This window comes from Venturia canescens, chromosome 1 (assembly GCF_019457755.1).
Source record: "Venturia canescens isolate UGA chromosome 1, ASM1945775v1, whole genome shotgun sequence".
In the NCBI taxonomy this organism is placed as follows: domain Eukaryota; kingdom Metazoa; phylum Arthropoda; class Insecta; order Hymenoptera; family Ichneumonidae; genus Venturia; species Venturia canescens.
The window spans coordinates 11,796,831-11,824,743 of record NC_057421.1 but is presented as its reverse complement, the minus strand read 5'-3'; the positions used below and the strand labels follow the sequence as shown (position 1 = coordinate 11,824,743).

Below are 27,913 nucleotides of genomic sequence, written 5' to 3'. Positions count from 1 at the left end.
CATTATACTCTGGCTCACATGCATTCTACCCTTGGCGACAGTGGCATTTCCTCTCCTCTTTCCCGCCGGCACGTTCGTGCTTTTTCTCCCTTTCTTCCTCCTCTCTTTTTGCGTCTCCGAGCGCGAGCACATTGTCGGCCGGCGATGTTCCCTGTGAACGAGAGACTCTTCTTTCTTCTCTACGTTTTTGTCTTCCCCTGCCGGCGTGTTTTCAACGACGAGCACAACCCCCTAACCAGACTTTCCATTTAGGATCGTGCTAAAGTGCGACACGTAGATTGTTGCACGCTCCTCTCCTTATTTTTTCAACGACGCTATGCTTTCGGTGATATATAAACTTGTGTGTTCAGGGTACTTCTTATAATTGCGTCCTCCTCGTTGATTCGACAACCCCCAACTTTTATCGTCTGCGCTACTAAATGCGGGAGAACACTCTCGCCCAGTGTCTTTTTCTCTCCGCTCGTTTCAGACCCGCTTCAAAGTTTCCTTCGTACTTTGCAACGTCGAAGCGTCTCCACGCGGATAAATAGGACGAAAGAAAAAGCTTTGGCCACCGAATCGGGAAGCTTCGATTTTTCATATTTTTTCATTCGTGCCGTTCGAAACGCGCGGGTATTAATTTATATTCCTTTACGCACTCTTTTATTTCATTCTCCAATTCGCCGGGGGGATTAAAAGTGCAACTGCGCAGAGAGACACGCTGCGACGCCAAATCCCATTATAATGTCGAACGTGTGCGGTTACTTTTTATCTTTCCTTTCTGCTCTCCGCACCATGAAAACTCCCACGAAGTTCAGGGGCTTCGCGCTCTCTCGTATCACGCTCTTTTCAACTTCAATTCGCCCTCGTACTTATTCTCATTTCCACCGCCGGCTCGTCTCCGGTTTTACTCTTCCGAGCTTCCGCTCTTTCTCCCTTTTTATTTCGCACCCTCCTGCCACATACGCCCTCAAACGTGCGCGATCCTGGCTCGCTCATTTCCCTTTTGAGCCTTCGAGCTGTTGACACCCGAATCCCAATATTCTTTTTAATTGGATTCGATACGCGAAATCGTATAAAACTCAAAGAAACAATCCTTTATTGGAAAACCCTAAGAAATTCATGCACTCGCTTTTCGGCGCTGCTTTTTTCATCTTCCCCCAAAGTGGCACTGAACGTTGAGAATTTTCGAACTCGATGCAACGAATATTCCGCATGAATTTTGAAAATTTTCAATCTAGTGCCCAATAGTGAAATCTGCTCGGCTCGACGTTACGAAATCGTACGCGAAAAGTGACTAAAAGTCAGAGCACAAGTCTCCGTAGCAAAGTCCCGGATGACAATCGCTTCTTTCTTCCTTTACAACGCAGCGAAACTAGACCAAGAGCCAAAAATCATCAGGGACTCTTGTCGCTCCGGGTTTTCGAGGCTCTGACCCGGATATCGCACGGTCTCATCGTCTCGTTTCTCCTCTTTGTTTCTTCGTATCGCGACGCCACTAGAAGCTCGCTCCGCTCTCGTAGAAAAGCCCGGTAAAGACCATCAGCAGAGTCGAGTTGTAAAGAGTTGAGTATATACTTCGCGTTGCGAGCTTCGTCCCCGGTGACCCAGTTTACTCGCACCTGAGAAAATTCTTGGCATACCCAAGTAGCGCGTTGCATACTTCATATTTTACCCTCGAACGTCTATGGGCATGTTAATCGAAAATATTTCGTGCGTCGCGTTGAGCGAGCTCAATTCTCGAGGGCCAAAATCGCGGCTTCAAAAGTCCAGAAAATCAATTCAATAAATAAGCAGCTTGACTATTCTTCAAAGTTCAAATCAGCGTGAAAAATTCCATTTAATTCTAGGCCGAAACAAAGCATTTTGTGCAGAATCCCGGTTAAATATTTGTCACAGCAAACTGCAGTCCAAGATATGCGTCAAAAACACCGTCTTCGACGAATCGACGTCGGGCTGAGTAGCAGCAAATATCGTCGCGAAGAGTTATTTGCACAAAAGTTGAAATTTAAGGTGCCGGATCGTTTGAATTTTACGTCGGCATTCCTCTGTTCTCGAAAATCCAACGATTGTGTTCGGAATATAATTTGGCCACTGCATTAGTCACGAAATTCTTGTTACGTTGGACGATCTGAACGAGTCGAGAAGTCACGTGGAGGAGAGTCAAGGCTGCCAATTTCTTAGAGCGCGCGATGTTGCAGCTCGTTGAGGCTCGGATACAAATTTAATCGGCAACCGTCCTCGCTAAAACTTCACCAAACATAAAATTAATCATGAGTATCCGTTACGAGAAGGCGTCATTTGCTCGCGGAGTCGCGTCTCAAATCAGCAGAATCTTGATTCATGATCGCGCACGGAGTAATGAATTCGAACGGAATCGTTGCGACGAGGCTGACGGCCAATTCGCCGCATTGAAAATACGCTTGGACAACGCGGTGACTACGATCCTTATTTATTCCTTACTTTTCTCCTTTTTCTTCTCTTTTCCTTTTTGTTAATGCCTTTAGACTCATCCACGCCTAGACGTGACTTCTCGTCTCACTGCAGTTTATCTGCAAAGAGTGTACTGGACCCTCGCCAGGGACAGTGGCCAATCGACTAGCTGAACTGGCACATATATTTTTCCCAACATTTCCAGCATTATAACGGTTATTCTTGTCTTCCCCCCCCCCCCTCCCCCCTCTTCTTCACCCTTCTACCTACGCTCTCTTTCTCCCTTCGATTATTTCGAATAGCTCCGATATTGGTTTTCCCTACGATTCCACGTTCAGCGTAGGAACGAGAAAAAACGTTGGAGAAACACATTCGTAAGAGTTTCTCCGAGTGTGACGTTTTCTGGCAACAAACGATTCCACCTTATCTCGAATGGAGCTCCGTGCAATGGAATCTCTCTCTCTCTCTCTCTCTCTCTCTCTCTCTCTCTCTCTCTCTCTCTCTCTCTCTCTCTCTCTCTCTCTCTCTCTCTCTCGTTGTACAACGACGCTTTTCTTCTTGCTACGTGTTACTCACTCGCTCGATTTTCCTAACGCGGTTCTCCCTCCCCCTTACTATTCTGGCACAAAGTGCAAGACTCTCGTATCGAGACCAGTCTCGTTTCTCTCAGCTGTACTCCGCGAGCTTTTTCGCCTTCTTCTTTATCCCTCTTGTTGCATAGCTCGTCCAAAGTCCCCGCATATTCGTATTTATTTGCCGCTCCCTCGCTTTCTTTCCTCGCGCGATAGCTCGAGACGCTTCGCGAGGGACGACCTCGAGACCTCTCGCCAAGGGAGAATCGGCCGCGACATTTCGATGTCGATCGATATACACTTTGCAACGCGACTTTGCAGGAAGAAAGAGCGAGGGACGAGCCACCAGGAGGAAGAGGATTTAGGAGAGCTTTCCCAGTTTTGTGCCAACTGGCAAAAGATCTGATCGAACTTTGAAAAGCTAATCGATCAGTATCGTTTTCCTCTTGTATCCAGGCGAACGAGAGGCGAGTGATCGCCCTCCGACTGCGGAATAAATTGAGCGTGTATAGACATTTCGAGATCCCGTTACATGCTGTCGCTATGAAACGGAGGATCTTCGGCCCAACTTCGTCCCCGAGATTTACAAATTAAATTACATCCCGAAGAGACAACATCGTTGCTAACGATTCATGCGAATTGACTTTTCTCTTGGACGATTTTGCGAGATCAAATGACGCTCAAGTCTGCAACGTTAGAGTCCAATAACGAAATGATGTAAAAAAAAGCCTCCAATAATTCCAGTAATTCTCCAATTTCGTTGCCTGCCGAATTTGCAATTCGTAGTTTTTCAACCTGCACCGATACTTCGTGAAATAAAAAATTGGTCAATTACAAATGTTTTTTTCCTTCGTTTCGTTGGGCACCAACGTTGCAAACTTCAGCGTCGTGAGATCAATCCGGATGGAAACGAACGAATCAACTTTCTTATTCAATCGTATTAAGGGCTTACATACACTTGTGATGGGCGGAAAAATCGAAAGTTTTTTTTATTAGATATTCAAGAACAATTTCTGAAGAATATTTCCTATCAAATTTCATAAATATCGCAGCATTACGAATCTTGAACGCGATTATCTCAGAATATCGTCTTTTTTGAAAAATATACATTCGCGGTGGACACGATTACTAAAAAACTATTTACCCGATCCATACCAAATTTATACCACTCATTTATAATAATAATAATAATAATAGCCAGAGCCTGGACGAAGGATCTCGTATTTTGTTGGGAAAAAAAATTGTAACAAAAAACCGAAAATTTAGCACCTCAAAAAATGAATTTTTTGTTAAAACTGTCGCCATTTTTTTTAAATCGAAATTTTTACAAATACTTCGTCCAGGCTCAAGCTATTATTATAATAAATAAGTGATATAAATTTCGTTTGGATTGGATTCGTAGTTTTTTAGTTATGTCCACTGCAATTGATGCTCAAAAAGGGAATACAGCTGGAGTTGCGCCATTTTGAGAATTTTTTTGACAATAAAAATTGTCCAAGTACATGAACATATGTACTAATGAATGTCGTTCACAGTTTTTCAATAAACATTGAATTTCTTGTCGAAAAGAAATGAAGAAAATCAAGTTTTTTCGCTCGCTGGAGGTGTATACGAGGCCTTAATTCCTTTGGAAAGCTCGACGAATTTTCAAAGATCGCTGCTAAAAGAAAAGACATGAAAGTACCCAAAAGTTATTTCGTTGCGTTCCAATGATGCAAACTTTCACATGAAGCTCCGGACCTGAAATTTGAGTAGCAGGTGCACGAAATCTTCCTCTTTCTCGGATCGCTTGGTGCGTGCAAAATTCACCAAGAAATGTCAAAACATCTATTTTCGAAATATATTTGTGTAGGAAATGTTGCCTCCTACAAGTAACTCACGCGTCGCGGATGCTTTGCCTTTCCTCCGTTTATCTCGAGACCGGCGGCGTTTAATCTTTCGATTTGATCAAATGAAGAGTGAAAAAAAAGCGGTTGGGACACGTGCCGCGGACATTGCCGATTGAATTTCTTCCTTTTCCGCTCGGTTGTTTGTATACGAGGAAACCTCCCCTTAACGTACGTCGAGAATCTCGTCTTGTCAGCTCCGGGGTCGCAAGAGAGTATAAAAAAAAATGGGAGGCGAGCCCGAGTGGGGGAGAGAAAATGTTGCCGGAGCCTCGTGGATTCCAGCGAGCTGGAACCCAGCCATGGCCAGTGGCCAAGTCACCAAGGATGAATCTCGCTTTCACCCTCATGTTTTTTCCTCTTTTCCTCTCCGGTTAATAACGAGTGTCAACAATTTTCCAGCGTGTATATGTATAAAAAAAAAAAAACGAAACTGGGAAATCTCGATCTCCGTTTTGTTCGAGCATCGGCTACAAAAATATTCCAAACTCAACGAATTGCGCCCTGTTTTTTTTTTTTTTTTTTCAATCTATCCTCACACAATCCACTTTATCTTACTCCATTTCTTTCACGATTTTTCCTATTCGTCATGCTTTTTTACTCTCTTACATTTTCGGGGCTACGAGTGCATAAATTTTCAGCTCTTACAGTGCAGCTTCGATAATTGGCATTCTTCCAGACCAACGATGTCGACGTTCTTACCCTTTCCCCTCTCCCCTCATCCTCCTTTCTTGCCCATGAGGCAACGAGAGACACTCACTCGTATTTGCTTCGTGAGCAAAGATCCGAGCTACGCAAATTGTCGTTACCCCAACTATATTTGCTCTCGCTTACTTACCGCTCTCCTAAAACTGCAACTCGCCTGTCTCTCTCTCTCCTTCGCTCTCTTTTTTATTCCTCTTTTTTTACTGTTCGAAAATTTGCATGCGTACGACCCCCCGCCCTCTTTCTCTCTCTCTCTCTCTTTATTTTCCTCCTCCTTCCATAACTCTTATAAAACTCGCATCTGTCTTCTCCTTTCTTTCTCCTTTTCCTCTCGCGCAGGGACGATACTCGTCCGTGGCTCGGTCTCGATCCCTCCTCGCCGTCACGCGGCGTGGACATTAACTCCCGGCAAAACGCTTGCGAGTGTGCATTTTGTACGCGATATCGTCACGACGGAAATAGGATTATCCGCTAGCGAACCGACGGGGTCCACCGCGAAAATAAAAAAGGGCTTTCCTATGTCTCGGCCAGAAATAGATCGCTTGCTTTCCTGGAAAATCCAGCGACTCTCGCGAAAACTCGGACGCGCGCGAGGGCTTAAATTCAATTTAACTTTATCGCTGAAGATAAACGTTGAAACTTGTCGAGTTTTAAAATCACGACGAAATATACGGAATGGCATTAGTTTTGGTGGGAACATTCTAAATTCATAAATTCTAATATTCGTTTTCAGGGAAAAACTCAACTCGCCCATGAGACCCCGTGGTATTCTAAATTTTTTTTGCCTCCGCATCGCAGCGCCCCGTTACATATACGCACAAATTGAATTCCGTTGGAATATTCTTCACATTAACCGGCACATGCGTATATCGCGCTGAGCGAACTAGTTTATGTGATCCCGTGAGTTCGCACTTTAATTGGCTCTTTTGTGCGTTGTGAGCTCTCCTTTTCTTTCGTACAGCCAAGCACGTAACTGCTACGACAAAAAGACTATACTCGTGATATAACTCCGGATAATTGAATGAAAAAGTTTCGTGCCGTAATACGAAGAACGAAGCGGTCATATTGCACGGGGGAAATTTAATTATTGGGTCAAGAACCGACGACAGAACGAACGTTAGTTTTATCTTTATCATTAACTCTATCTCGTTGAGTTTCATTGAAGAAAAAGTATTTTTGTACGGTTTCATTTGAAAAATGATCGATTTGATTGAACCCTCGATACCCTTTTCAGCGTCGGAGTCCAACGAAGTGACGTAAAAAAGCCTCCAATAATTCCAGTAACTCTCTAATTTCTGTCGAATGTTCAATTCGTATTTTGCAAACTCCAGCGTCGTGAATCGATGGTAAAATGAGGTTTTGAAGAAACAGCGTTGGTTGCGCGCGAGAAAAATGAAAACTCCGAAACCAAGAGATTTTTGACAGGCGATTTCAATTCGTCTGCGATTCGTAGTTTTTCAACCCGCACAAATGACTTTTGGAAGGAAAAATTGGACAGGTGATTTTCGCTGGAGCTCAACGCCCCAAACTTCAGCGTCATTTGATTTCGTCGTAATCATCCGCTCTCGATTGATGACGCGCGTCCGCGTGTGAGATTGTCTCTTATTCCTCGTGGACTCTCGAAACAGCGTGCAGAAGAGCATAGTCGTGTCATCTAAGTTTAGAGATAGAACCGAATACCTGGGTGGCTACGAGAGCGAGCGCACGAGAGAAGCTCACGCAGCCTGACATTATCGGAGAGCGCGCGAGGTCAGGACGTGTCACGCAAGCAAAGAGCTAGATAGAAAGAAGAATAGGGAAAAAAGGAGATAAACGATGGGAGCAAATTCTCGACGACGAGCCAGAGATTGCCGTTGTGTAAATGTACCTTACCAACTGGACATTGCTCCCAGTGACAAATAGACGGCCGATTCTAATAATAGCTTTTCGAGACTAGCATCGGTAGGCATCGCTTTCAACCGTCTGCATTCTCCTCTATCAACAAAGCTCTTTCGATACCTTTTTTACACTTTATAAACTCCGTGGTGCACTTGGAGTAACAAAGCAACGAGGCGATTCGAAGATTTATTGTGTGTTTTATAAAACGACGCCTCTCGTCCCGACTTGAGGAGTCAAATTAGTGTCAAATTGGTAAAATTATTTTGCTGAGCTTGCAGTGGCTTGTTTGAGGGTAACGAAGGACGAATACGATTGATTTGGGGGCACCTTCGCCTCAGGCTCGCAATCAAAAACACTCATCCACGATTACGAAAATTTTCATATTTTCGTCCTTTTCGATGGAGCTTATTTTTACTACATTTTTCAATGAATCTTCATTATTTTGATTTTTATTACGAATATATTTTTTATAAGGAAAAATACATTTGTAATTCAGCGATTTTTAAGTTCACGAAGTATCGGTGCACGTTGAAGAACTAGGAATTGCAAATTCGACAGAAATTGGAGAATTTCTGGAATTATTGGAGGGTTTTTTAAAATAATTTCAAGATCGGGCCTTCACTCGATCTCATTGTAAACGCTTTTTTCGATATTTCTCTTCTGCCAGAGTCAGCACGGTTTTTGTAATTTTTTCGTGTTTTTTTACAATTGGCAGCACTCTCTTCCTGTCACACTTTTCATTTCTCTTTTTTTATTTTATGAACAATGGAACAATTAAAAATTCAAATGCTGCCGACTGCCCCTTCGTCTTCACTAATTACATTTTTTCGAATACACTTCCTGCTGACTTTACAGAGAGAAATTTTTTACACAAAATACTACCAAGTTTGCATTCCAGAGGCAATTGAATCTTCAGTATTGCGAAATATTTCCTACGTTTCTAATAGCAATTTCTTTTATCCACTCAACGTGCTACCACGCCGCAACGTGAAAGTTGAGATTTTTCGTATAGAATTTTCTCTCCAATCGCCTCTCATTTCTCGTCGTAATTTAATCAAAATCTTATTCGCTGTGAAAGAAAATTTGATTTTCTAGAATATTTCTCGATAAACGTTGCACGGAAATTCTCTCAACGGTAATTTTTTCGACACTCGACATTCGTGACTCTGTGAATCGAACGATTATCATCAATATCGCATGTTTAAATTTTTTGTTACAACATTTTTCGGGTCTGTCCATTGTCGTCTCTCACGGTTTTAGCCCGCTGTATATCGAATGTTTTCACTAAAGAATTTTAATAATTTTCTGTTGCAGGAAGTCGGAAGCATAATTGGCAAGAAAGGAGAAATCGTCACGAGGTTCCGTGAAGAGGTACAATATTATGACTGATTATAATCTTCGAAAACGTTGATTCCCGGCTTGTTGTCCCTTGATCATTGATTATTTCATTCGAACGTTTACCAACAACGAAATACGTTTTCACTGAAAACATCATTTTAGTCACGACACTCGCGAATCTCGATGCATTTCTCATCAAATTTTGTTGAATATTCGATATATTTTGATCACGCTCCATCAATTTAGTCTCAACGAAGAAGATTTCTTCTCGGATAACCTAATGAATATTCAATTAAATATAATCTCAATGCTGAGCAGTTAATGAGGCATGACTGATCGATCGATTATGTTAACTCAAGCGGAGTCTTACCTCCGACGAGAGCGCCCTGTTTGTAACGTCATCTCTCGTTGACATATACATGCATACGGATCTAAATATACACCATCCTATTTCGTACGAATCAATAACGTGATTTTTCATTTTCCACAATCCCTTCATTGGCTTGATTTTTAGCTGGTAATTGAGTCCGTTCCTATCAAGTCCGATAAGGAAACTTAATGTAAAAACAACAATCCTCTTGTTATTCTCATGAATATTGATTAAGACGAAAATTAGGACACTTTTGTATTTATAAATTGTTTCTGCACTCGATGAATCATTCAAATATGATTATTCTTATCCAAGTGGAAATTTCACGATAATTTAATTATTGAAATTTAACATTGAAATTCATTAGCCGAGCCTGCGCGCTTGTATGTATGATTTCATGCGAATGTTACGATTTTCAGTCCGGTGCCAAGATCAACATATCCGATGGTTCGTGTCCGGAGAGAATCGTAACCGTCACCGGACCAACGAACTCGATATTCAAGGCTTTCACCTTAATATGCAAGAAATTCGAGGAATGGTGCTCGCAGTTTCACGACGTACAGGGCGGTGGCGGCGGTGGAACAACGAGAACACCGATCACCCTCAGGCTCATCGTACCAGCCTCCCAATGTGGTTCACTCATTGGCAAGGGTGGCTCTAAGATCAAGGAAATACGCGAAGTTACGGGCGCCCTCATTCAAGTCGCTTCGGAAATGTTACCGAGCTCGACGGAACGTACCGTAACCATTTCCGGTACTAGTGAGGCTATTACCCAATGCATATATCACATTTGCTGCGTCATGCTAGAGGTACGAAAATGCAATAATATTTATTCTTCTTATTATTCTTCTTCTTGCCTTGCTCCACCCACGAGATTTCCAAATTAGCTGATTCAGCCACTTGGTTATTATCCAATCAAAAATCTGAGCTTTCTGAATATTATGAAAAGAAATTACAGCCATTCCTGAAGATTTTTTGGTGCTGTGGAAATGGCAAGGGCGAGGGTCACCGAGGACGATTTTTGGTCTGAGAGGGCAGCTAATATTTCGTCGTCGTCGTTACGTTACGTTTTTTTATTTGAAGCCCTAGATGAACGCCATACTTATTCTAATGTACTGATTCGATGAAATATCGAAAATATATTACTTTTTTGATAGTCATCGTTTTTTCATAGTCGTAATTTTTTATATTTGATGCTAATTTTTTTCTGTGGAATCCATACGTTTAATCTTGTTAATACTTTCATCGAATTGCTGACAGAACTTGATCCGTGGAAAAAGTGATATTTTAAAATCGATAGATGGGTCAAAAATCAACGGAATGAACCCTCGTCCTTCGTTCCTTTCTAGGAAACGTCGTTAAAAATAATTTTTCAATTTCTACAATTTCTTCATCGCTTCAATGATAGTTTTTGCTTATACAATATTTTCGTATTTCAGATAACTATTATTGGACTTGATTTTCACAATCATCAATTGGCTCTGATCACCCTTGAAACAAAAGATCAATATTTTCTATTATTATTCCCGATTTGGCCATTGGATTGTGCTGTCTGGCTACGAAAAAATATTTCAGGGAGCTTCTCTCCTCATAATTTAACTCTGTCCTGAGTGAAACCGTCTCAGGGAAGAATGACATGGGAAAATAAATCCAGTACTAAAAATTCATGAAAAACGTATTCAATGCATTTTTCCTGCAAAAATTAATAAAGTATTACAATTGATATTCGGTTGGAATCATGTTTTCCGGAGATGAGTTTCAATCAAGGACTCTGTTGACCATACAAAGGCTCCCCTATCAATGAATCATTTGCTGCAACAACGAGTCAGAAAGTAACGAATGAAAAAAAACCGTTTCACAGTGTTGAGAAATATTTCAATTTCACCAACTCAACGCGAAGATTTTTATCCAGCAAAGAACGTTGTCCGAGCCACGAAAGTTGTTGCACCAATTGACAGACACTTTAAATATAAACATTGGAAATTCTCGAGCGTAAAAAAAAAAGATGACAATAATGCGCTAGAATACGCGCAAAACGTTTTTGTTCTGTTCTTTTTATTCTGTTTCAGTCCCCTCCCAAAGGTGCCACGATCCCTTATCGCCCTAAACCCCAAGTTGGTGGGCCAGTGATCCTGGCTGGTGGGCAAGCCTACACCATCCAGGGTAATTACGCGGTGCCCGCCCACTCGGACGTAAGTACAGTTATGCCGTTGTCAGCAAACTCTGCTGCCGGGCCCGCCCCACCCTCGCTGAATGCCCAAACTCTAAATGCCTCACCTTACGCGACCCATCCAACCTCACCTTATGCTTCACACCATCACGGTCATCCGCTCATTCCTCACCATATTACCGGACCCCATCATCCGCTACATCCGAGCTCCTTACACGCCAGCGTGGCAGGCCTCGCCGACCCCCTGCTGAAGAGTGGACACTTGCAGGCAGCCCTCCCGCCCGCACACCTCGTGGCAGATGCCGTAAGTCTTTTGTTTTTCGTGATCCGACGAGAATCCACCCTTCACCCCCGAAACCCCAACCCTTCAAACAAAACCCCGCTGACCCCCCCACCCCCTACCCCCGATTCTTCAGAACACCTTCGAGCTAAAAGAATAAATTAATTATTATTCCGACCCTGCCGCAATTGTCACACACGTTCACCAGCAGATTAAAAATACACCCTACTCGTTTATTTATTCCCTATTTTTTTAATCTTTGTCTTTATAAATATCTCCCAGCAATCGATGCAATTGGACCGTTCCACCTTTTTCAAACAATCACATAACACGATGAACACTGAGTCTTGAAGTACTCGATTTCAAATGATGCGACGAGAGCCCCTTTTCCCGTTAACTCTCCGCCGCCTATTTACCCACCCTTTTTTAGAGACCTTCGTCTAACGTTGCCGTTGAAAGCCTTGTACAATTTGACCCTCGCTTCGGATCCCACTATCGATCTGTATGTAGCTCGATTTTTTTATTTCGTGGAAATCGGTTAAGAGCATTCGTTCGATTGCTCATTTTATCGTCGTAATTCTTCTCATTGTGCACGACGAATAGATTTGAATGAAAACATTGAATTATACAGTTCCTGGAACATCAAAATTTGCACACCCACTTTTCGAGGGTTACATTTTTTCTAATCGATTTTAATTATTCTTTAGAATGAATATCGCAACGAATCAATGCTTCGTCGCAGATTAGTCATGAGCCACACTCTTGTTCCTTTTCAATTGAATATCAAGGTCGCCAAGCTCCGATCTCCATATGCTCGACGCCGTAACCACGATTTCCTTCAATTACGACAGTTTTCTGTCGCGTGCTCGCCCAAATATCAAGACCCTGCTATAAACTTTTAGCGAAACGTTTAAATACACTCCAATCCCACTTGCCACTATATTCGTGTCTCTTGAAAGCTACCCCACTCCCCCCCACCTGCCACCGAAATTCCGCACAACCGCCTCTGCTAACTTTTTTCATATTCCTCGTAACACGCACACGTACACTCGCACCCACACACACACACACGCAAAAAAATTCGTGAGAGTAACGTTCGTTTAAAGCTTTTCACCGATTTGCTGCTTTCTGACGTTTCTACGAAGCTGCGTTGACACAGTTCGATTCGAAATTATAAAAAAAGTTAATGATTTGATGAATCGTAATTTCTAAATATTTTGATAAAATTATCTTTTCACCACTATTTGCTGTTCAAAATTCAACGATTTTTTCATGTTTTTACCGCTTTTCGAATTACATCTATTGCACATGGAAATTTTCCAGAATCAATTATACACATTTTTTCTTGCCTATTTCCGATTTTGGAAATAAGTTCGAAATTAGATCCTCGGACCTCGTTGTCGCATAATATTTGAGATTCCTGGTCGCATTGAATTATACTTCAAAACTTACAGATCCTCGGACCTCGTTGTCGCATAATATTTGAGATTCCTGGTCGCTTTACGTATGAGAACAAAAACGCCTTCGGTAGATTTACTCTCACACATTATTTATTCCTGTCTCTTTCTTTCATTTTTTTCTCAATTATCAAAAATAATTTCCCATCCACTGCATGCATACCACCTGCTGCACAGATGACCCAAGACTTCCACTTCTTACCTACTGTTATCTCGCTACTCTGTATACACATTTGTGCTCTAACTGTAAATAATGATGTATCTATTTATTTGTAAATACGTTCTGTTTGCCTGTATATCTTTGACGTTGGTTACTAGCCGATATTTAACCGGTTGTGTGTTTTGCCTTATGGTGCGCTAAAACAGTTATGACCGTACAAGTAAATTAGTTTTTCTAAAAATAACGTGACCGATGCATAGGTAATAGCATTCGAATCATTTGAGTAGGCGAAAAAAATGGGGTCGCGTTTTATTGCAAATAATGCAAAAAAATTTAGTACTAATGTGCTATGAGGAGGGTTAAGGAAGAGATGAGAGGGATCGGGAGCTTTGGAAATAGTCTGAGGACGTATGCAACAAACGACGACGTTTTAGAAGGAGTCGAAAATCAAAATCAGCAAGTATCTCAATGCCCCTATTTTGACTGTCGATTCCGTTCCCTGAAAACGAAGCAATTGTCTTTATTTTGGAGTTGAACAAATAAAAATCGGTGGCGATGATCGTTCAGGGCCATTTCTTCTCTCACTCATTTTTCGCAAATCTTTTCCTCCGAGCCGGATCGTAATTTGAGGCAAATCATGGGGAATTTTTTTTTTTTTTTTTTTGGTTTTTTTTTCATGAACAAAAAAGGATAAAGCTCCTCGAAAACGTCGAGATGGTACTCTAGAATTTTCTGACCAAATTTCATCTTTAAGCTCGTGAGTCAATGGCGCGATCGGAACTCACACCGCACCAACGAAAATTAGGAATTTTTATATGAATCGTTGTAACGTTCGTGAATGATGCTCGTAACAAGCTCCCACGGTCAATCGCCAATCGATCCTCGGACGCGATAAAAGTAGTCTCTGTAACCTCCTTCGAGCATATTTTTTTTCCAATTCCTGCGAGGTCAGTTTTGCATTGTAAAACTGCATGTCAAGGCACGTTGAATGCGGAGATATGTATTCATCCATGAATACGTGTATATCTCTATATTTAGGTGTAGTTCGAAAGCTGAAAACAATAACACGCTTTTACACGAATGTTTCAATACCCGGACTATCGAATATCGACAGAGTAACAGAAATTATTATTGACGTGCCACACTCAGCTGTGTTTCCGTACGATTTTTCCTTATCTTTTTTCTTTTTGAATCGAACGGCGTTCGATTCAATAATTTATAGATAACGAATCGCTTTGCGTCGAAGATTATTCTGTTCGTCTTCCTCGAAAGTTCATATTTTTTGTTTATTAAAACTCGGAATTAATTCTCAAAATATCCGAAAATCACAATCTTTTTTACAATTTTTTCTGCCATAATTCGAAGTATTCGATAGCAACGCATCGAGGGACAATATCGTCGCCTTTAACTCCACGTCCATCCCGCCTCGTGAATTGAAAGTCGACGCACTCTAGTTTTACGCGTTTTATGTTAATAAATGAAAAACGATAAATAAAGACAAGCTGGAATCTCGGACAACGCTGACGGTAACACGGCTTGGCACGAGACGTTCTCGTAGGAAACCGGATGCCCAAGTTTTCCCCACTTCTTACACCCGATTATAAGTACATGTAATAAATGCGTACAAACATACAGACGACTAAATTTATAAACAGCATTATTACTGGCCCACGATTTTTATTTCGTACTTTCATAGTGCGAACACTGGATGTCACTTTGCTTTATTTACCACTTGAATTCACTTATTTTGATTATTTTTATTTCCAACTTTCGGCTTCGTCGTAGCGCGAAGATGAAGAAGGAACAAAAAAAACTCGTGAGATTCGCCAACGGGATTAATTTTTCAATGGGAAAATTTGAATATCTCTTTCGTATTACTCACGAAAATAGGAAAAAAAGAAAATTAAACCGTTTTTAAATCCGAATTGGGGAATTATGATTTGCGGGAAAGTTCAAAACGAGCGAAACCAAACAACCTTTTTCGACTGCATCGAGTATTCGTCGCCCTGGATACTTGCAAGCTATTCGCAAATAAAAAGTCACTCGTTCCAAATCCACTGGGTTTTCGTACGGGAGTCGGTGAGTTCGTGGTGACAGAACGGTCCACTTTTCGGAACAGTCGAAACAGAATTGTAATGTTCCGCTCGTTTCGGACGTGAACATTGATAGGATCGATTATAAATCATGGGAAGATACATTTTTTTCAAAACCACATGTTTTTCTACCTTTATCCCTTCCTTTCTTCGCTCACTTCGACTCTCTCATGCTTTTCTTGTCACGCATACTTTCGCTCTTGAATCACAGCTCAAAAACTTCACTCTTTCTTTCTTTCTTTTTTTCCTACACTATTTCAATCATTGACTACCGAACACCAATACACGTACACTCTTATACCTCAAACAGCAACATGGCATGGCTTTCGCACTGATAGCTATTCGAAAAAAATAAAATAAACGATTACACACAAACTATAAGGAGTTTGAGCGCGAGGGTGGGCTGCCCTATTGATGTTTCGACACTATTTATTTATTTATTTATTCATTAAATTCTTTACCATTTTTCATCATAGAGTCCATTATATTATATGCGACGGAATAGTTTTTTATGCGTCCGTGTGTGTGTGTGTGTGTTTCTTTCAGTGTGTGCGAGCGTGATCATTTGATAACGCTGTATGATTTAGAAACTTAGTTATCATTTTAGATAGCTGACGTTTCAGGAGGTGGAAAAAATTCATTATATTGAGTAGCTTTCGACGGAAATAGGATTACCGCCTGTCGGATTATCGTTGAATTCGTCTTATTTTTTTTATCGATTATTCATAGCCCCGGTGTTCTTAGTAATTGATGTTCAGTTATTATTATTTTTTTTTTTTTTTTAATTGAATTTTCGAAAATGTTGTCACTTGCATTAAATTTCTGCATAAAACTATGAATAATACGGTTGATTCGTCTTTTTTTTCGACAACTGTTCAAAATTTCGGCTGCATCTGAAAATCCGAGAGCCTCGATTGAATTTTGAACAGCAAAGAGAGATTTTTGTTGGATACACAGGCAAATCTGTAGCCGAGAAAGCAGTCTCGGAAACGGTGCGAATCTGTCTCGACGGGTAACCGAAATAGAATTAATCTCGTTTAAAAATCGATTTTCCGTCGGGAATGAACGCTCTTTTCTGCTCTATTCTATCGTTGGCCGATACTCGAGTCCTGGCTGAACGTGAAATCGTATGAACGTCAGAACTCAGTTATACAACGCGGCCGCGACAAAACTTCAGGAGTAACTTGACACGAATTTTCCAGTCCGTTACCACAAACCCTATTGAAATGACGGGCGAAGGTTGAGCGAATTCATCTCGAGTATTTCGTATTTTACCGGTAATAAAAAGAAAACGTCCCATCGGCTGTTTCGAGCACTCAAGTATTTACCTTTTTTTCGGACGCTCGCGATTACTTTTTTCTTGATCTATGTACCATTTTAAAACGTCGCTGGTCGTTTCTACGGCCATTTATGTCAACATATTTAATAGAAAATTGAACGATCGAAATTTGATTTCATTGTATTTTTATGGATCCGATAGGGGCGCGAGAAAAACCGTCTTGGAGCTCGTATTGGTAAATCAGCGCAGAGAAACTCGAATGAAAAAATTTATTTTACAATCGAATTTCATAAGCTCGTTATCTCGTCTCTCACATTTTTCGAATTTATCACGTCACCAGAGTCCATATTTAAAAAATTCCTTTTAAACAAATTTGATACTTCAGTTAATTGAATTTTGTTTATTTTTGACTCCATTTATTTGGACATTTTCAACTGTAACTCTCAAAATTTGTCGGGGCAGATTAAGGTGCTTTTTTTTGTTTGTTCGCACAAAGTTGAAGGGTCGAGAGGAAAAAATATTGAAGGAACGTGATAGAGAGAAGAAAAGCTGAAGCTCAGGACAAACCACTCGTAACTGTCCCGCGGATAAAAGCATTATACATACACGCGAATAAATGCTCGTCAAAAAAAATCAGAACACGGAGCTCTTTACTCTCGCTCTAGAAAACGAGGCCGGTCTCTACTTTATTAATGACGAGAATTCACTCTCCTGCCCACGTTTCCGCGCGTCTTCTTTACCTCGTGCCTTACCGGCTCACGAATAACCGAGAATAGAGAGACAATTCCTTCGCGATTCTCGCTCTTCCGCTCTACCTGTTTTTGCCGTCAAAATCGATCGTACGAAGCTTCCACCGCGACTGTATTCCTCGTCCGCATTGTACGAAAATCTAAGGAAAAAGAAAGCACGAGAAACGTCGCTATCATCGAATCGTCCGAAATTTAAGGACTTCCGGGTACGGGATAGGCAAAACGGCTAGTTGAAGAGAAAAATATCACTGAGAAATGAAACATTTGGCAAAGGGGCTTAAACTTCGCGATGAGAATAAACGGGCTCTTTTCATACTCATTTATCCTCGTGTTAGTTTATGTTTAATCAGTACGTTTATCCGTTTAAAGTTTTATCATTTTTTATTCTCGTTAAAACGATGTTTGAAAGAGCAACGTGTTTGTTGAGCCATGGATCTCTTCGTCGTTGTTTCAGATGGGAAAACTCGGCAGCAATCCACTTGCTGGACTCGCGGCGCTTGGCCTCGGTGGACTGGCGACCCCTGCCAACACCGGAGGCCTCAATCCTGCGGGTAAGTTGACACATTTTTCCCCCCTATTTTCATTTCTTCATTTTATCCGTCGTACGCGCGAAAAAGAGACTTTAAAAAGATAAAAATGACACACCCTTGTGTAGCAAGATAAATGGGCACTCGCTATTCACACGGAATCCGAACAGATGTTAATTTTCAACGTTTTTTTGCATATCCCTTGCGATTGTCATTTATTTCGTTTTATTTTTGACGTCGAGTCCGGGAGACGGTCCCCGGGTCGCCGAGCCACATACCGATCTTCTGGGAACGTTGTTTGCTATTTTCTGTCCCCTTCTCTGTCATCGTCAGAATTAATGATACTTTAAGTGCGAGACAAAACGTTGTTGCACATTCCTCCGTTTTTTTCTATTCCCATGCACGTTCCGGGCGATCCGAAGCCCCCTTAAATTTGATGCAATATTCGAGGGACGACGAGACACTAATTTTCCATCTGTTTATCAGCGCTCGCTGCATTAGCCGGTAGTCAACTACGTACGAGCCACACGAACAGGCAGCAGCCAGCTGCGAACAATCAGACCCACGAGATGACAGTGCCGAACGAGCTCATCGGCTGCATTATCGGCAAGGGCGGTACCAAGATAGCCGAGATACGTCAGATATCGGGCGCTATGATAAGGATCAGCAATTGCGAGGAGAGAGAGGGTGGTGCAACGGATCGAACTATCACGATCACCGGAAATCCCGATGCCGTTGCTCTCGCCCAATATCTCATCAATATGAGGTGAGTTTATTTCCATGAAAACCAAACGTCGATCGAAGATGCACGTTTTTTATCCTTTCGTCCAGTGTAGATTGAACAAGAAAATAATGCTGGCCGAAGAACCGTCGAGTTTCTTGGTCGGCAAAGAATTTATTGACAGCGTCGTTTAACGACTCGGCCAAGAATAAATATTTTACACGATTTAATCCTCATAGAGAGAGCGTCGGTGAGTCCTTTTGCTTGCAGATTCTCAATAACGATTTTTAGTCGCGATAAAAAGCCTGAATAAAGCGAGTAGACGAGGGTAAAATTGCATTTTTTTGAGGCTATTTCAATACGGATGAAAAGATGGGAAGCTTCGTTACCAGGTCAATTCCAGCCTTTGTTTGTCTGTGGATAACACGTTTTTTTTTTTTATATATTTTATTTTTTATTTTATTCTACTGTAATATCTAATCTCTAGACACATGTTTTTACTATTTTGTGTTTTATCGCTTTCGTTCTTTTCGACGCACACACTATTCGTTTGATGTGTAAAAGAACGATTGAGAGAGAAGAGGAAAAATTGAAATAACGCAAGGGCTGTACTTCCATGGATATCCGTTTTGTTTTCTCGATGTCTCGTTTCAATGGAGAACACGAAAGAAATTGTGTGTACATTGTTACTCTCGTATAAACACTTAAAATTTAGAGAACCAGTGGTTCTTTCCTATTCGTTTTTCCACACGGGATACCGCCGAGAAAAAGGCTACGAGAGAGAGAGAAAGAGAGAAATTAATCGATTTCACCGCGGCTCCTCCAAACTTTCAACGTCGGGGTTGTTTCACCACCACCACCCCTACGCTTTCCTCGTTTTATTTCGATGCTCCATACCGAACTGCCTTCCGGCTCTAGCTCTCCGTGATCGCATCACGCGGTTGAAACATACCATTCGTTGCCACCAAAAGCAATCACGGAGTAATATAACGAATTTTTCGATCATTTGACTCTCTCTTTCTCGTAGCCTCGTCAATGGCTCTCGCGATAATCCTGGTTCGGTATGTTTAAGCCTCTATACATGACTATTACTGGCTATATGTACATCAATTAGTATTACTTTGTAGCGGTCGTTACGCCAAGCGAAATGGAAACGACGGAGTTTGCTCCATACACGTTTTTTAAAAACATTTTTTATTTTTATTTTTTTTTTCCATTTTTTCATTTACTCTTTCGATTAAAATAGCACTTTCGTGCATTGACTGGGCTCATTACGAGCAGCGAAGCCGATTGTAAAAACTCTCGGCGGCGAATGAACTCAAAGCTGGCGTTACGCCACAGCATTGGAAAACTGCTTGAAATATTTTGATGAATTTTTCGTCGTTACGAATGTTAGATCTCGATGGGGAGTGTCGAAAAATAAAAAATCAGAAAAACGTTTTTCCATTTCGCTCAGCGTCCCGAGCAATGACGTCACGTGGAAGTTAATTATATTCACCTGGTCGCCTCGGTTGTTGGATTTGACTTCCACATGACGTCACTGGAATAACGAATCAGCCGGGAGATAAATTGAGCAAGAGTTATCTCCTCTCAGTCATAATGTCAGATTAAATGAAGAAAAATCGACACCGATCGAAACAACGAATGACCATAGTTGGGGAAACAGATCCAAATGCTTTTCGTCGAGACAAGAGAAACAGACCATCAAAGGCTCTTTGAAGGTCGTTCATCGCTCCAAACGTTTTCGCAATGTATTGCGAAACTGCAATAATCTTTAATTTGAAAGTTTTTTTTGGCTCTTTTTCATGAGATTTTAGTCTCAGCTGAGAATGAGATTACAGAAATAATTCAATCCTTGGAAATACACGACTTTGAATAAGTGTAAATTTGCCTGAAAACCCCCAACGTCTACAGAGCCCTAATCTGTTTTCCCAATTCTTCGGATGAGCGAAAGAAAGTAGTGCAAGTGTGTGTGTGTCTATCTTTAAGGAACAAAAATCAATAAAATAAAATAGTGGAGGTCCGGCGGATCATCGATGTTCCTCCAGAGCGAAGGGAATGCCGGCGCAAAGACGATAAATCCTGGAAGAAGTTCAACACTCGTATATACTGATCATGTATTATGTACACTCGTCGCGGTTGACACGTGACGTGGGCAAAGATGTCACGAGCAACGCTTCATAATCCATTCTTTCCAGGTCCTGCCTTCCAGGTCCAGTACCTTCAGTATCCTGCAGAATATCAACTCCGAAAACAAAATCAACTATCTGTTCCTATTGTCGCTGGCTGTCCTCATTTTTCTAGTTCTTTTTTGTTACACTCTTTTATTTATTTTTCATCTAGTCACTATAACGAGAGGAATGACGGGATTTCAAAAAAAGTACAGCAAACGAAAAGCTGGAGAAATTGAGAAGAGAAAAGAAAGGCAGAAAAAAAAAAGAATCATTGTACTCGCACGACAACACCGTTTCCTCAATTTTCGAAAATCCAGTCTCTAATTTCTTCCAGTTCATATTACTCCAAACGTAGTTACGATACATTCGGATTACGATATTTATTAGATATATTTTTCTGTTTTTTTTTTTTTTCTTCTAAGTGTTTATTTCGGATCGATCCTCCATGGATTCGTAATGGCAATAGGATTTTTTAATATACGAGCTCACTCGATCCTTGCTGCCTTATCGTCCGTTCGACCAACAATTTCCTCACCTTGCTTTTTTTCATACTGGTCTATATATTCATACATGAATTTTTTTTTTCCTTTTTTTTTCATACGCTTCTTTGCTGCTTGATTATCGCTTTGACCGAATTAATCGACGGTGAAGGTTTGATCGCTTCGTATTAAACAGAAAAGTAAAAAATCATTTTCATTTAATAATAATGACACGAGTGATACATTAATAATCCAATAGTCCGTGGTAGTTTCGAGGCATTTTGGCAAAATTCACTCTACTAACGCGACTCTCGGTTCATCATTGTTATCCATTTCTGCGTTTATTTATTTATAATGAAGATCGAAGAGACGTGATCGTTCACAATAATTGTTGAACGCGCGTGCGCGTACGTATCACTCGGAGTGTGATTAAATTATAGAACTTTCGTTACTTCGTGATCGATGAGGACGCGTTTCGAGTATCGTACGCTAGTGGGGGGGGGGGAAATAAATGAATAATAAAAATAAAACGTATTGATCGTGATCAATAAAATAATCTCTCGTTCCAATGACTCTCGGGAGTATTCGAGGATTAATTGTACGTCGATCGAATCAACTGGGCGATTCGACGATATCTCGTATTTCTGGCATCACTGTGTTGTATCGATTTTTTTTTTAATTCTTTTCCAAAGCAAAGGGCGCTCCGCCCATCGTGATGTGCAAAAAATTCACGTCTGTTTTCTCATCGTTATTGTTCTTGTTATAAATATTATTATTATTGTTGTTATGATTTTAATCCAATTTTATGATTATGATTCATTATACTATATTTTATTCCAGATTGTGTCACCTATCTACCCAATTTGTATAATACTGCCATTATAGCTACGAGTCTCAAGTGTCATATTTGATTTGGCACACTCGCATACACACATACACACGCACACAAACACACAGGCACGATTCAATTGACAAACGATTATAAAATGACGTAACGTTTAACTTGATAAACGTTGTTATTTGTATTATAATTCGATTGAATGCGATAAATAAGGGGAAAACAGAAGAATAAATCTTTAATCCCACAGCGCTCCTAGTCGCATGATTTGCACTCTGTTCGTGGTTGCTGGAGCACACGTCGTTCAATATAACAAATATCACAGTCAGTCTTATTTTAACGCTTTTTTTTTTTAAATTTCTTCTTTAAGCTGCACCCTCAAGTGTACAAATGTAGTATAATTCATAGCTACAGTTTTGAGTTGCCACGGTCCTGTTCGATGTTTCACCATGGCGCCTGTGCTGCACCGTTTTCATTAACATTAACGGTGACAATAATGAGTAACAGTAACAAATAATAATCATACTCTCAATGATTTTTACGATAACAATAAATTTTTCGTATTAATCGTAATAATATTGGCGATGCGAGCATGAATTCATTTTAATTTTGTGGCAGAGTGCGAATCGTGCTGTGATATTTATTTGTTTTTATATTTTTGACGCCTCGACGGGGATGTAGTGGCCTGAATAATTATCATTTTCATGGGTATTATGGTATGCGTCGCTTAACAAACAAATATATACGATACAATGTAAATAATCGTTTTATTGCAAATATCCAAGCCACATCCAAACTGTATTCAATCGTCCACAGCATCCCCGTCGTCTCGTTGGTCATTCAACCGCGAGGCATCCTTCATTGTTTTTTTTTTCTTTTTTTTTCGTTTTTTTTCTCAAAGCCCGTTGCGCACAGAAAGTTTCCCTACCAATCCATTAACAATCCAGCTCGTATATTCTTTTTGAAATGAGAAGAAGAAGAAGAAGAAGAAAAAAAAACACGCGAATCGTATTATTAATGAAAAGAAAATATAAAATAGCTCGGATGATAAAAAAATGAAAATCTTGATTTGACCGGAGTTCAATGTGATTGGAGGGATTTTCTTTCCTCGATGCACCGTGGTGATATAATAATCGGTTACGTGTTTTTCGATGGTCGTTCAAAATTCGAAAGACAAAACAAAATTATTATCCCTCCAATAATCAAATCGTCCAACATTTCTTTTTTTTTTCCCAATCTTTCGTAAATCGACCATCGAGAGAACAACGATGAATGAAAAGCTCGTCGGAAAAGTCACTCTCGCTATGATTTTCCTCGGTATAAATGACCGTTCCTTTATTACTTTTGATTCGCATTATTTTGTTTGTTTTTTTCTTTTTTTTTTCGTTTTCTTTTGTCAAATCAATTTACTGTCAACTCGCACAATTTGAAATCCTTTTTTTATCGTGATACTCGTACGAGAGAGAGTGACAGAATAGCAAAAAAAAAAACATCAAACGAGCGAAAAAAGAGAGAACGAAAGGAAAAAAAAAAGAAAAATACGCAAAAAAAGAAAATACGTTCCCGCCCTCACCTCTTTTTTACATTTGTGTCTTTTCCTCAGTGTCGAACTGCAGAAAGCTAATCTAGAGGCCCAAAATACCCAAAACCCTGGCAGCGGCACCACTCCCGGGGCATCCGGGGCCAGTGCTTCCCCCTCTACCACTACTACCAATGCCTCTCCTTTGGCCAGCGCAATCCCATTGGCACAGCTGCTAAGCAAGCCAGGCGCTCTCAACGCCCTATCTAGCCTGACTGCCCTCGGTGGGCTAACGGAATTGCTCGGTGGCGCTGCCGGTGCAGCGGCAACAACACTTCCGGTCCAGACAACCGGTGTGCATCGTTCGCACAAGGCATTCACACCTAGACTACGAAGTCCCGGGGCACCGGGTCCCACTGACAGTGGAAAATTCAAGTCGGAACGCACCAAGTACAATCCGTACTGAGAACTTCAACGTTGAGAAACCGCAGGAGGAGACAACATTGAGAGGACATAAAACGATTTTTAAAAAAGAGCGGGGGGGGGGGGGGGGGGAGAGAGAGAGAGAGAGAGGAAACGAGAAAGGAGGAAAAAGCGGAAGAGAGAACGATTTGAATTCTCGTTAACAGGAACAAAGAGAAAAAAAGGATCTTCGTTTATATTCGAGCTAATGAAGAGGGACGATGGAAAAGGTGGTTCTTTTGTTTGTTGTCGCCTGAGAGACACGCGAGAGAGGAGATTCAATCATAGGAAACTGGCGAAAAAAAAGTCACAATTATTTCAGAACAGAATGAATTATTCTTCTTTTCCATTTGTTGTTTTGTTCGTTCGTTTCAATATTGATAGAAACAAAAGGCCGATCGCGCTCCGAGTTCACCCGTTTGTGAAATTCTCAATTCTCCGCGGTTTCATCATCACTGAATCTTCACCGATTTCCTTGCTCTTTTTTTCCACTCTTTGTTTTTCCTATTATCGGCGTGTCCGCGTGGACGACGCTCTCGTTCGTCGGATTCACTTTATTTTTATGATTATGCTTTCTTTATTTTTTGAGTCATTTTCTTGTTCATTGTTTATCAAGTAGTTTTGTAGATCTTTAAGTGTCTTCGGGATACTCGACTTTATGCCTCAAAAGCAAATACACCAGGGGACATGCACTTCATATTTATCGCGTTCACATTAACGAGGGTGCGAATTTGTCGTCTGTACGATTTTTTTATTAAAATTTTTGTTCCGTCATTCATTATCGTGTCGTTATTTCTTTTTTCCTCTTATCAATGGGTTTTCTTTAATTGTTCGAAGAACCAATCGGTAACCGGTTTTACTCGTGGAAAAAAACACTCGGAGCAAGAACGCCTTGTGAAATATTGTTTTTTTTTTTTTTCTCATTACGCATTGTATACGTGCGTGCACATAAATTCACGATTCCCATCGCGGTTCATGCACGATTGACGAAATAATTCACCGGCGAATATCTCAATGAAAGCTCAAGTATTCCAAACTCCTTGAAAATTCCAGTTCGCAAATCCATTTTTTAGTTTCGAATCTGTCAGTGGACTGTCGTACAGTTGCTATTAAGAATGAACCATGAAAATGTTGAAATTTTCAATTTCTTTATACCCACATATATACGGTGAAAATGGAGTGGAAATATCAATCGTGCGAGAGTAGTTTTGTAATGACGTATTCTTGTGAAATTCAAAGCTGAAAATATTGAGTCACGTGGCTTAACGGGTGGAGGATTCTTTCGGCGTTTTGCGATGTGCTTCATAAACATTCGACTAAATCGTAACGGCTAATAAAACGTAACGATGAATTGTAATGATTTTTCGATAAAACATAAATTATGTAAGGAAAAAATCGATGTCATGATCGCGAAGTTATTATTCTTTAGTCACCAGGATCTCTTAATTTTCTTAATCTCCGTAAATCCCGCATGACTCTCGGAACGATCCGCCACTTTTTGGGTTTTTCTTTTTTTTTTTCTTTTCTTTTCTTTTTTTTTGAAAAAATAGAGCTTATTATGATACACGACAGACGCATGTTGTTGCGTAATCATCGGATACAGGAAATAATCAATGAATATATAAGTATACACACGGATATACACAAGTATATATGTATGAATTGTGTATTTATATAAAATGTATATACGTGTGTATGTAACATTATTATAATTAAATCATAGAATTTAGTGGTACAAGCGCGTTTGGGCGAAAGCGAGGTCATCCCCCCAGAAAGGGCACAATCATCAGTCTCGGGGTAAAATAAAAATGCCCAGGTTCATTTTGTATATTTGACGCACGCATTAAACTATGGCCGCTAGGTCGGGATATTGAAACGCGTTGGAATCGAAAAAAAAAAAATTCGACAACTCCATATTGATCTGACGAAAAGAGAGAAAGGAATGACGAGAGGTTGGAAACTAAAGCGTGGGTCTGGATCAATGAAAGTCCATGGACCGTTTGATGGCATGGCAATGGTGCAAAGATTCGTCCTTGGAGCCTCGCGAAAAACGTCTTTGGTAATACAATTGTTGTTATCTTTTTCTTTTTCCATCGACTTGTAAATGTTTTAACCCAAACTTTGTTCGTTCATTCAATGAAAGTTAATCGGGACGAGTCTTTGCAAAGCGTATACAGTTGACTGCGTGCTCAATCCTAGTTTGTAGAGGGAATTTAATCGTACATAGTCTAGTTAAAATAAGAGGAAAGAAAATAATGCGATAAAGCATCAATTTTACGTTAGTTGATCGGATGATTGTGAAGATAAGACAAATGAAAACAATGTAATGAGCGCGTTTCAATCGATTCTTCCCGATGATCAGAGATTATCGGATTAACTTTCAAACGTATATACACGTGATCATGATAATAAAAATATTGAAATATGAAATTATAAATCGTGACCAACTCCTCTCTCCGTGTTTCATCGGATATCTACTTTAAATTCATGTATGGGATATAAAACGCCGGTGAGTTCATGAGTTGTGGACTGTATGCATGAGAGAGATGCTCGAACGAGAAAAAGACAGAGAGAAAGAGAGAGAGAGAGAGAGGGTGAGAATAAAACGGCGAGAAAAGAGCGCTACGCAGCTCTGACTCTTAAAAGGGGCTGGGACGCCCAAGAAAAAAACACGATCACTGCTCGTATTGGAAAATAGAAAAATAAAAACAATAGAGGAAACAGAAAGACATTCACAGGATTCAGTAGGTTTATATAGTCTTCTAATGTTGTACATCCAGTCTCTATAATGACGTCGAAAAATAAAACAAAAAAAATCAATAAAAAAAGTGAAACAAAAAAGCTATACGCATTGTGTGCTTAGTGAACATTCGGCTAACATGTATCCCTTTGTTGAATAAAGCTAGGCGTGTTTAATACAAAATGAAAATGACGAGATATTACTCCGGCCTACCTTCGGACCGTCCGGCATGCTGGGGACAAACTTTTTTCGGATTGATGCTGCTCATTCGTTAATATAATTTCTTATTTCATTTGAAAAATTGCGCAAACTCTTATGTAGCTCCCAATTACGTCTGTTCCGGTTGATCCAAATATTTAGAGCTTTTTTTGTACCTCCAGCGAGAAACTTACCTACAAAAGCTTCTAATTTTTCACCAATGTTATTGTCAATTCCGTACTAATGAGGCTTTAGCGGAGAAAAATGTAAATGCATCGATTAGTTTTCTTTTAAACGTAATGTTTTAAGAATTAGTAGTGAATAAAAAATTTTTTTCATTTTGTTCGTTTTGAAAAAACAGCAGCGAAATTAGTCTCGCAAAAGTATCATTTTATGATCTGCGATAGTTTGAAAGCGTTTGAACATTTTAAAACTGTCATGAAATTGAGCTTTGCCCACATGTTATCGTGCTTTACTGTTTTTACCCCCCCGTCAAACATTGCACCATTTGAAATTGATTATTTTTTATAATACATGAAAATAAATGTTATTTGAATATTAAAAATATCAACAAAAAAAGCAGAATTAGATCGTAGAAAATAGTCGGCAGGTGAACGCGAAGAAAAACACTCCCGCGTGGAAAACTTTATTATGTGCGAAACGAGTAAAAGAGAGAAAGAGAGTGAGTTAGAGATGAATGGAATATTTACTGCAAAAAAGTAACAATGCCGACGAGAAAACGATAAGAGAGCGAAAAAGAAAGTGAAAAATCGAAAAGAAAGCGATAGAGGGCAAAAAATCGAAAGATAAGAGAGTGAGAGAAGATGATATCCATCCAACCAACTTGACCCAGGCTCCTGCCCATCTTCGGTAAGCACCACCCAATCCTCCGTAGTCCTGTTAACT

The 27,913-nt window shown here is 40.3% G+C and overlaps 1 protein-coding gene across 8 annotated transcripts in view; it reads left to right on the top strand.

Moving 5' to 3' along the window:
- mub (poly(rC)-binding protein mub) overlaps positions 1-27,913 on the top strand; it is a 140,103-nt gene that overhangs the window by 98,339 nt on the left and 13,851 nt on the right. For 6 of the 8 annotated variants that reach the window (XM_043431899.1, XM_043431904.1, XM_043431882.1 and 3 more), the window contains 6 exons: positions 8,768-8,824; positions 9,581-9,970; positions 11,231-11,635; positions 17,804-17,900; positions 18,363-18,642; positions 23,692-26,998. In XM_043431899.1, coding sequence (XP_043287834.1) covers positions 8,768-8,824; positions 9,581-9,970; positions 11,231-11,635; positions 17,804-17,900; positions 18,363-18,642; positions 23,692-24,073 — 1,611 coding nt within the window. In that variant the 3' untranslated portion in view covers positions 24,074-26,998. Of the gene's footprint in view, positions 1-8,767; positions 8,825-9,580; positions 9,971-11,230; positions 11,636-17,803; positions 17,901-18,362; positions 18,643-23,691; positions 26,999-27,913 lie in introns of those variants that run through there. The other 2 variants (XM_043431913.1, XM_043431921.1) reach the window with 2 other exon arrangements.